General features: G+C 41.2%; 1 protein-coding gene and 3 non-coding genes across 4 annotated transcripts; 2 read left to right on the forward strand and 2 right to left on the reverse strand.

Moving 5' to 3' along the window:
* Positions 1 to 1,495: 1,495 nt before the first annotated feature.
* Positions 1,496 to 1,568, forward strand: trnaa-agc (transfer RNA alanine (anticodon AGC)). The gene has a single exon. It is a non-coding gene; the product is annotated as a tRNA-Ala (tRNA).
* A 434-nt stretch (positions 1,569 to 2,002) lies between these two features.
* Positions 2,003 to 2,075, reverse strand: trnaa-agc (transfer RNA alanine (anticodon AGC)). The gene has a single exon. It is a non-coding gene; the product is annotated as a tRNA-Ala (tRNA).
* Positions 2,076 to 2,380: 305 nt separating this feature from the next.
* On the reverse strand, positions 2,381 to 2,462 carry trnas-gcu (transfer RNA serine (anticodon GCU)). The gene has a single exon. It is a non-coding gene; the product is annotated as a tRNA-Ser (tRNA).
* A 4,615-nt stretch (positions 2,463 to 7,077) lies between these two features.
* On the forward strand, positions 7,078 to 9,080 carry LOC103373859 (tripartite motif-containing protein 16-like). Its single transcript, XM_008303863.1, has one exon. It carries the CDS (start codon positions 7,122 to 7,124, stop codon positions 8,805 to 8,807), a length of 1,686 nt encoding a protein of 561 aa, XP_008302085.1. The 5' UTR covers positions 7,078 to 7,121; the 3' UTR covers positions 8,808 to 9,080.
* Positions 9,081 to 10,438: the final 1,358 nt, after the last annotated feature.

Here is a 10,438-nt window from a genome sequence, read left to right on the forward strand (position 1 = left end):
ACACTTAGAGGTGATGCTGGGAATATAAAAATGTACAAAACAATGTAAAAAAAAAGGTAATTCCTCAAAGTGATGTGCTCATCAGAGATACACAGATGAACACTTAATACACCCAGGTGTTTGCAATCAGATGAGCGGATATAAAAGTGTACGTAAAACGGTGCAGAAGACACCGTTAACAACAATGGCAGCTTTGGCACTGTTGGAAGATATTGCCAATGGAGCAGTGCCAAGGGAACGGGTTTCCAGAGACCTCAGGACGACGACTGGATCATCAGCCGCTTTACGTTCCCGAGGGCAATCCTCCTACAACTGTGCGCTGAGCTACAACCATTATTGGAGCGCAACACGTCCAGGAGTCATGTCCTACCTGTGCCCATACAGGTGCTGACCACACTGGGCTTCCTGGCCACAGGGTCATTTCAGAGGGAGCTGGCCGACCGATCGGGACTGTGCCAGTCGACACTGAGCCGAGCCATGCCAGCTGTGTGGGATGGAATTATCCAAATGTCAGCCAGATATATCAAATTCCCACACTGCAGTTTAACAGGACGACATAAAAGCGCAATTTGTAGCGACGCCCGGTTTTCCTGATGTAATCAGAGCTATCGACTGCACACACATTGCTATAGAGGCACCATCACAAGATGCATTTATTTATGTCAACAGGAAGCATTTTTATTCCATCAATGTACAGATCATCTGTGATGCGCAAATACAATTAAGTAACATTGTTGCGAGGTGGCCTGGCTCGACACATGATTCCTTCATTCTGACCAACAGCATAGTTGGGAACAGGCTACAAGCTGGCACACTGCGGGATGGGTGGCTTCTTGGTGAGTAAATCATTTAATTGTCCTAATATTAATCCCCCTGACATGCGCTGAGCATGTGCGCCCCCGAATATCATCCTGTTTTCACAGCATCATTACTTGTCAGTGGTTAAAGTTAGTGAATTGCTGTTTTGCTGCTTCAACTACAGAGTCAGCACTTTCCAAAAAGCCTATTCCTGTCTCTGTGTGAAGTACATATGTCAAAAAACATTGTTTAAAGTGACTTGATCAGCCTCACATTTCCTGGCACACAACTGCATTCAGTCACGATAGTGTGTGATCCATGTTAGTGGTGTGTTAAATGACCTAATGACGAGTGTGTTTAATTGACCCCAGGTGACCGTGGCTACCCACTAAAAACATGGCTGATGACCCCTCTCACCAACCCCCAGACTGACCAAGAGCGGAGGTACAATGATGCCCATTCACACATGCGATCAGTCGTGGAGCGGGCAGTTGGCATGCTGAAGGGGCGATGGCGCTGTCTGGACCGGACTGGGGGTGTGCTGCTTTACAGGCCTGAAAAGGTGTGCCGCATTGTGATGGCATGTGGCGTCCTCCACAATATGGCACACCGGCACGCCATCCCACTGCCAGAGCAGCACATCCCCCCACCAGACGAACCAGACGCTGTAGTTGCAGCCTGTTCCTTTCAGACATGAGGGGAATTAGCTCAAATGGTAGAGCGCTCGCTTAGCATGTGAGAGGTAGCGGGATCGATGCCCGCATTCTCCACAACATCTTTCTTCTCAAACAGCAGTCCTCCAGCTCGTTCATGTTGGAATGAAGATCACAGTCAGGTGATGGTATCTGTGGTTTCCTCTTTGTCAGCTTATAAGATGGAAAGAACCAAATGTCTTCACATCCACTCAACAAAGAGACAGAAAATGTCACTATAGGTCACAACAATGAGAGTTCTGCACTTTGTTAGTCAACAAACTAATGGTTTGATTCTCTTTTAACTCTGAATCTGAAAAACTGGGTTGAAAGTCTGTTGATCTTCAAGAAAACACCAAAATCACACCATTTCTCAGAAACTGTTAGAAGTGAAAGAATTTTGAACTTTCTGATGAGCCAAAGAGTACTTCTCCTTCAGATACATTTATGTTTTCATCAAGCACACTTAGAGCTGGAGGACTGCTGTTTGAGATGAGAGAAGAAAGATGTTGTGGAGAATGCGGGCATCGATCCCGCTACCTCTCACATGCTAAGCGAGCGCTCTACCATTTGAGCTAATTCCCCTCATGTCTGAAAGGAACAGGCTGCACAACATCTGCAGCTGTTTGACAATCTTTAGGTTTGTATAATATCATTTTTGTTGATGTTTGATGAGACAACGTTGAGAAATCTGTCTGTAGGAACATTGAAAGCTTTTGAAACGAGGATGTGAACTAGAGAAGAAGAAGGCTGTTATGTCTTGGTTAAGTCTTTGCTTTTCCACCAAATGGTAGAGCCTTCATCATGGTATTTACTTGGGCAGTTATTATCTTTTAATTACAATCATCAAATAAAGATTTCATCACAAACATCCTAAAATTTTTTTAATTCGATGAGGATGGGATTCGAACCCACGCGTGCAGAGCACAATGGATTAGCAGTCCATCGCCTTAACCACTCGGCCACCTCGTCTGGTGTTCAGGTTCTGCTAGAAGGTCCTCAATTGCTGTCCTGGTGAGGACATCTGGGATCTTTCTGAGTGGAGTCTCCATGTTCTCTCCGTGCAGCGTGGGTTCTCTCCAGGTTCTCCGGCTTCCTCCCACAATCCAAAACATGTTGAGGTTAATTGGTGATTCTAAATTGTCTGTAGGTGTGAATGTGAGTGTGCTTGGTTGTCTGTCTCTCAGTGGAGTCCTCTAATAAAAGTAGAGGTTCCAGTTTTTAGATATTCTGACAAAATGCTGATGTGGCTCGTATGTTGTCTTCATGTTGAAATTTAACATCATTCGAGTCTGATTTTGCCTTAAGAATGTCCACATACTTGAAAACCGAGGAACTGATGCTAGTTCAACACAGTGAATCTCCCATTTATTGGAACACATCATGACAATAATGAGGATGTTTATGCATCCACATTATGTAAACCTGCAGACGTATATTGCACCCAGAGTGTTGAAGGAAAAGGTGTAAAGCGAAGCGCATCACGCCTACTTATCACATATATCATTTCATCTTATATGAATTTCTAAAGCGACACAGTGCGGAGGAGAGACTTCTCTCAGTTTTAGCAGCATTTTACAGATATTTTATGATTTTTCCTGCCTGATTTATTTAATTTGTATTGTTTTTTTTAGCTGCTAACTCTCCTGTTAGTGTGTCTGTACCATCCCATATTAAATGACTCCTCACCTCAGTGTTTATATTCAGTGTCAAACAAAGGTGAGGAGATCGGGGCGGTGGAGGGGCGTGTGTAGCTCAAAATATATATTTTTAACTGTATTGAAATCATTAAAAAAAAGAACATTGCTTTCCAGATGTTTTATATAAATTCATGACTGAAAAATGGTTACAGGAAAAGTATGAATTTACATGACAACCCTAAAAATACAAGCAAAAAGTAAACAAAAAAAGGGAAGTTTCAGTTGAAGGTCTTATAAAGCCAACAGAACAACATTATTTGCAAAAAGCAGAGACGCAACTCCGACATTCCCAAACAAGAAAGTATTCTTGCTGCAAAGTCAAACTCAAAGTAGTTTTTCAGCATTGTGGTAGCATCATGATGTGAAGCATGGAGGTGGCAGCATCATGATGTGAAGCACGGTGGTGGCACCATCATGACGTGAAGCAAAGTCAAACTTAAAATAGTTTTTCAACAGAAATATATATGATAGTCATATTTCCATTTAACCCTTTATAGGGCACTCACTGAAATACTTGAAACTTTTACATTTCAACCCTAGAATGTTACTGGTTTATATAAGAGGACATTTTTTTCTTTTTTGACTTTTTAAGAATGTTTTAGATTTAGGCTGCAAATCAAAGTCAAAGTCAAAGCAGTTACCATATGTGATTCCTTACCCACATAGAGTATAAAAAACATTATTGTAAAAAAAAGAAACAACACACATATAAAGATAAAGAAACAGTTATTTCCAAATAAGGTAATGTCATATGTGTCAAAATATCACTCAGGCTCACTCTGATTGGTCAGTGACTGTGTTGTGATGTAGTCTGACCTTCATTGATTGGCTGGATGAAGTCATGTGATTCTGCTCCCTGCCACATTTGAAATTTTGTGATGAATTAAGAAAAAGAAAATATAAATTAGGCTCGTTTGGAGCTAATAAACTCGGTCACCAGAAGGTGGCGCTACAGGCTACATGGCTGTAATAAACAGAGTAGAAGAAGATGGAAACAAAACCAGTTAAAAACCCTCACAGAAAAAGAAACTAAAACAGTTAAGTCTCCGTCTACGAGACAAAATGAAGTCTTCAGGAAAAACGGTATCTTCATTTTCTTGAGAAGCTTCTTCAGAGTCCTAGGTGTCTTGGTGGCCTCCCACCTTCTTAAAGATGTTTTCATCTCCTTTTTTTGTAAAACTGAGGAAGTTGTTTTATTAAATTTGGCCTTTTCCATGATTTTTGTTGTAATGTGATGCTTCAAAATACACATAAAGTCTATCTATGTACTCCTCTTACCTATTTTACTGCTGCAGAAGGTGTTTGCAGAGGTAACATTAACACAGCGTTGTGTTGCAGATATACGCTGAAGTCTCTTGTTTTTCTCCTGACTGCCCTGCATCACTTGTTTCCTATTGGTGCACATTTAAATCTACCACATTTGTAATTTGCGAAGAATCACAGCTTGCAATAATATAAAGATGAAGCCCTGAAATTCTGTTTAAGCTTGGATTCGTTAGCAGCGACTCGATTTCTTCTCTGCTTTGTTTACACGATTCCCTTCTGCTTCTTCACACCCAGGGTTTATGTGCCTCCTACATCTATAGGACACATTTTGAAGCATAATTTCACAGCCAAGTGGGAATTAGGCCTCGCTAAATTATCAGGTGATAAATAACCCTGAACACTAAATTATGTCCCGAACGCTGCTTTTGACAAAAACAAACCGAGTGCAGCAGGTTTCAATAATTACACCTTAAACTTAAAGCTGGAGTCAGACGTGAGCAGTGAGAACTTCTCCTGCAAGAGTCTCATAAAACTTACTTCATAAACAATGAATGAGTCAGACAGCGTTTCATAAAGCCCATATATTAAATCCTGAGCGGTCGGTGGTCAAAAATAGCTTTTATAAGGCCCCCTGTGGAGTGTTTGACCTTTTTTTATGACTGGGTCACTGCCTTGTTTGTCTTGTGCACATGTAGATGTACATGCATGTGGATTACACAATGCAGTGCAGTACCAAACCCAGATACAGCGACTATAAAGTGTTCACCCCGTCTGGAAGTTTTATCCTTTTATTGATTTTCAACATTAATTCTTGGTTGACTTAATTTGGCATTTTTGACAAGAATCTACCAGAAAAATAAATCTTTCATGTCAAAATAAAAACAGATTTCTACAAAGAAATGTCAATTTGCAGTAAAAATAAAAACTAAAATGAAAAAAAACCCCTTCAAATTGACTCATCTAACTGAACACGGGTGCAGCCAGTTGGTGCTCGAAGTCACATAAGTAGAGAAATAAAGATCAACTCAGATCATCGATGTGTCACCTGGATAGAACTACACCACAAAGACCAAAGACCACTCCAAGATACTCTGTGAAAAGGTTGTTGAAAAGCATCAGTCAGGGGACCATATAAGAACATTTCCAACTTACTGAATATCTCTTGGAGTCCAGTTAAATCCATCAATAGGAAATGGACGGAATATGGAACCTGAGTAGTTCTGACTGGAGCAGGACGTCCTCAAACACTGAGTGACTGAGCAAGAAGGAGACTAGTGAGGGAGGAAACCAAGACTCCTATGAGTCCTCTGAAGGAGTTACAAGAAGGAGACTAGTGAGGGAGGAAACCAAGACTCCTATGACTCCTCTGAAGGAGTTACCAGCTTCAGCAGCTCAGACGGAGAGACTGTTCATACAACAAGCCAGAGTTTATTGTGGTTGCTGCTGTTTGTGTTGTTCATAGTGTGTTGAAAAATGAATGAACAAAGCATGAAACGGCTTCAAAGGGGAGTTTATGATCCGACATTTTGTTTTGTTTTCAGCAGTTTTTTACTATAATATTTGGAAAAATGTACAATAATTTTACAGATTTGCCTATCCATCCATCCATTATCTATACACCGCTGAATCCTCACTGGGGTCGTGGGGGACTAACCAGTGCTAACCACTGACACACCTTGCAGCCCCTGATTTAACTCGTTAAACAATATTTTAAAAGCATTAGTTTACATGCCACCCCTAAAAACAGGGCCAAACTTGAATGTTTTTGTACTAAAGTATCAACAACTTGGTTATAAATCCACTACAGTATCTAAAACCTCAATATTACTGCACTAAATTGTCGAAAACCTGGATATTACTGTCCTAAAACATAAACAATCTAGATGATCATGTCCTGACTTTCAAAACCTGGATATTGTTGTACTACAGTATTAAAAACCTGAATATCTGCTGCGGTCCGGCGGCCGAAGGGCGTGAGTTATGGACGCAAACGGAGAAGGAGACAGGTTAAAGGGAAAACAGGTTTATTTGAGGGATCCGGGCCGGGTGTGTAGGTTGTAGCCAAGGGAGGAGGGTGATTTCCCATGCGGGTGCTTGTGGAGGGGAAAGTCCGACTCGTGTTCTGCGACGTGAAGCCTGTGGAAGTGGAAGACCGAACGGCTGGACGCTTTGGGTTGGTGGAGGAGATGCACTTGTGGAGTTGGCAGTCGTGTGGCCCTGGAGCCCCGGTGAGCAGCAGCTTTACCCAGTGTGCTGATGAGGGTGATGAGCTGCAGCTGTGCCAGCGTGGGAGCGTCCTCCTCCAACCAGCCCCGCCCAATCTGAAACTAACAGCACCGCCAGCTGAACACACAAACAACAGAATCCAGAACAATACAGTAAAACAAGTCCATAATCACCACAATATTAATGTATAAAAGAACCAAAAACGTAGACATTACTCTATTAAGAAGCTGTACGTAACGTATCAACATGTTTTTTTTTGTTTGTGGTCTGACTGCAGTTTGTCAGAGCGGATCGCTTCCTGTAACTTGTTTCCTCCTTCAGACCTTTACGCTGAGTAAACCAACATGTGGTGATGACAGAGCAGACTGGCTCAGACTGGTTTCAGTAGTTTCACTTTACTGAAAGCAGAAACTCGCTCAGTCGCTGCTCAGATGAGAAAATGGCGCGGAGAGGATCTAATCTTACTTCAGAGAACATTTCTTGTTCCATCTGTCTGGATCTGCTGAAGGATCCGGTGACTACTTCCTGTGGACACAGCTACTGTCTGGACTGTATTAAAGACCACTGGGATGAAGAGCACAGTAAGGGAATCTACAGCTGCCCTCAGTGCAGGCAGACCTTCAAACCGAGGCCTGTGCTGCAGAAAAACATCCTGCTAGCAGAGTTAGTGGAGGATCTGAAGACGACTGGACTCCAAGATGCTGCTGCTGCTGCTGCTGCTGATCACTGCTATGCTGGAGCTGAAGATGTGGCCTGTGATGTCTGCACTGAAAAGAAGATGAAGGCTGTCAAGTCCTGTGTGGTCTGTCTGGTCTCCTACTGTGACAACCACCTTCAGCCTCACTGTGATGTAGCTGCATTGAAAAAACACCAGCTGGTGGAGCCCTCCAAGAACCTCCAGGAGAACATCTGCTCTAGTCATGATGAGGTTATGAAGATGTTCTGTCGCACTGATCAGCAGCTGATCTGTTATATCTGCTCTGTGGAGGAACATAAAGGCCATGAAACAGTCCCAGCTGCAGCAGAAAGGAAGCAGAAGCAGAAGAAGCTGGAGGAGAGTCGACTGAACATCCATCAGAGGATCCAGGACAGAGAGAAAGATGTGAAGCTGCTTCACCAGGAGCTGGAGGCCATCAATGTCTCTGCTGATAAAACAGTGGAGCACAGGGAGGAGATGTTCATGAACATGATCCGTCTCATCCAGAACAGAAGCTCTGAGGTGAAGCAGCAGATCAGATCCCAGCAGGAGGCTGAAGTGAGTCGAGTCCAAGAGCTGGAGGAGAAGCTGCAGCAGGAGATCAGTGATCTGAAGAGGAAAGACGCTGAGCTGAAGCAGCTCTCAGAGACACCAGATCACAGCCAGTTCCTCCACGACTACCCCTCAGTGTCAGCACTCAGTGAGTCCACACACTCATCCAGCATCAGCATCCGTCCTCGGAGACACTTTGAGGACGTGACAGCAGCTGTGGAAGAGCTCAGAGATCTGCTCCAGGATGTTCTGAGGGACACATGGACAAACATCTCACTGGCCATCACTGACGTGGATGTTCTACTGTCAGAACCAACGACCAGAGATGGGTTCTTAAAATATTCACGAGAAGTCACTCTGGATCCAAACACAGCACACAGACAGCTGTTACTGTCTGATGGGAACCGAAAAGTAGAAGTCATGGATGAACCACAGCCTCATCCTGATCATCCAGACAGATTCACTGACTGGATTCAGGTTCTGAGTAAAGAGAGTCTGACCAGACGCTGTTACTGGGAGGTGGAGTGGAGAGGAGAAGGAGGAGTGGACGTAGCAGTCTCATACGAGAACATCAGCAGAACAGGGGAAACATACGAGTGTGGATTTGGATTCAACGACAAATCCTGGTCTTTGTTTTGTGACACCAACAGGTATGTATTTCTGCACAACAACACCAAAACTCCCGTCTCAGGTCATCCTTCCTCCAGAGTAGGAGTGTACCTGGATCACAGAGCAGGTGTTCTGTCCTTCTACAGCGTCTCTGACACCATGACTCTCCTCCACAGAGTCCACACCTCGTTCACTCAGCCGCTACACGCTGGAGCTGGGCTTTACAATTATTATGGAGACACGTTAGAGTTCATTAAACCTGAATAGACTGAAGTCTTTACAGAGCAGCTGGTTAAAATGTTGGAGTTTCCAGCTGATTCAATCTCATTGTACACTGTAAAACCCACGGCTTGATTTTACTGTCGATTTTTTCTTTTTTAAAACATTTGACCATTATTTACCAGATTTGTACTACTGATAACATCTGCTAAGAGCACAGAAAAAAGGTTTAGTTTATATGTTAACTGCAAAAAAGAAGAAAAAAGTCCCAAACTGTAAATAATGTTCACATTAAAGTAATTTGTTCTTTTATAAGGTTTTGACTGTATTGGAAAAAAAAAAAGAATTGTTTTGCTGATATTCGATGTTATTTGAAAGAATACTTCTGTACATTAATGATCGATTGTTTAACAATTTTTAGTAAAATCACAGGAAAAAGTAATAATTTACGTAAAATCCCGTAAAATAAGATGATTTTATGTGAAAAGATGGTTTTGTTTTTTTCATTTTATTGTATTTCTATTGATATGTTTGTTGTAAAAATCTTTATATTGGAACATTTTATCGATTTTTCCCGTTTTGTTAAATTACATACGCATTTTCAATTTTATTTTTATAGACATTTGCTTCTTTTGGAAAAAAGAACTTGTATATGGTGCAATTTATATGTAGGATTGAAAAATAGTAAATCATTTGTTTAACTGTAATTTTTGTAAAGTCAGTAATTATTTACATGGAATCTAAAAAAAACACAACAAGGTAAAAAATGTGGAAAAACATGATTCTATGTCAGCAGATGATTGTGTTTTTATTTTCATCTCACTGTATTTCTATTAATGTGGTTTGGTCTCTACACTGCAAAACACACTTTAGTTTGTTTACTAATTTTTAAACTGGAACATATTCTTTTATTTTACAGTTTCACGGTACTGATAAGATATATATGTATAGTAAAACGACAGAAAAACTGTATTTACAAAAAAGGGGGGGAAGCCACAAATGTAGAATCTGCTTTTGTTTTATGCAAAAATGTATTTAAGTTTTACAAATTTCAACTGTTAAATTACACGTTTTTTGTTTTGTTTTGCTACCTTTACATCAGCAACACACAGAATTGTTTGCTGTAAACTGAAAGAAAGATTTTGATTGAAAAAAGACAAATAAGGGTTGTTTGTTTTTTGTTTTCCCCCGTGACTCACGTGAAGATTAAGTGATGTATAGATATTTGATGGATGTTATTTGTTTTTTGATTGAAGATGATTTCATGTTAAAAGATGATTCTTTTTTTCGATCTTATTGTATTTCCATTCATGTGTCTCTACGCTGTGAAAAAAAAAATATCCAAAAATGTATTTTCTGTAAAATGAAGGAGTTACAAGAAGGAGACTAGACGGAGAGACTGTTCATACAACAAGTCAGAGTTTATTGTGGTTGCTGCTGTTTGTGTTGTTCATAGTGTGTTGAAAAATGAATGAATAAAGCATGAAACGGCTTCAAAGGGGAGTTTATGATCCGACATTTTGTTTTGTTTTTAGCAGCTTTTCACTATAATATTTGGAAAAATGTACAATAATTTTACAGATTTAACTATCCATCCATCCATCATCTATACACCGTTTAATCCTCTCTAGAGTCGTGGGGGGCTGGAGTCTATCCCAGCTGACTCAGGGTGAAGGCAG

This window comes from Stegastes partitus, unplaced genomic scaffold (assembly GCF_000690725.1).
Source record: "Stegastes partitus isolate 25-593 unplaced genomic scaffold, Stegastes_partitus-1.0.2 Scaffold2085, whole genome shotgun sequence".
Lineage (NCBI taxonomy): Eukaryota > Metazoa > Chordata > Actinopteri > Pomacentridae > Stegastes > Stegastes partitus.

Excerpts from the sequence above, each read along its gene's own strand:
- LOC103373859 (XM_008303863.1), top strand. The coding sequence starts at position 7,122 with ATGGCGCGGAGAGGATCTAATCTTACTTCAGAGAACATTTCTTGTTCC.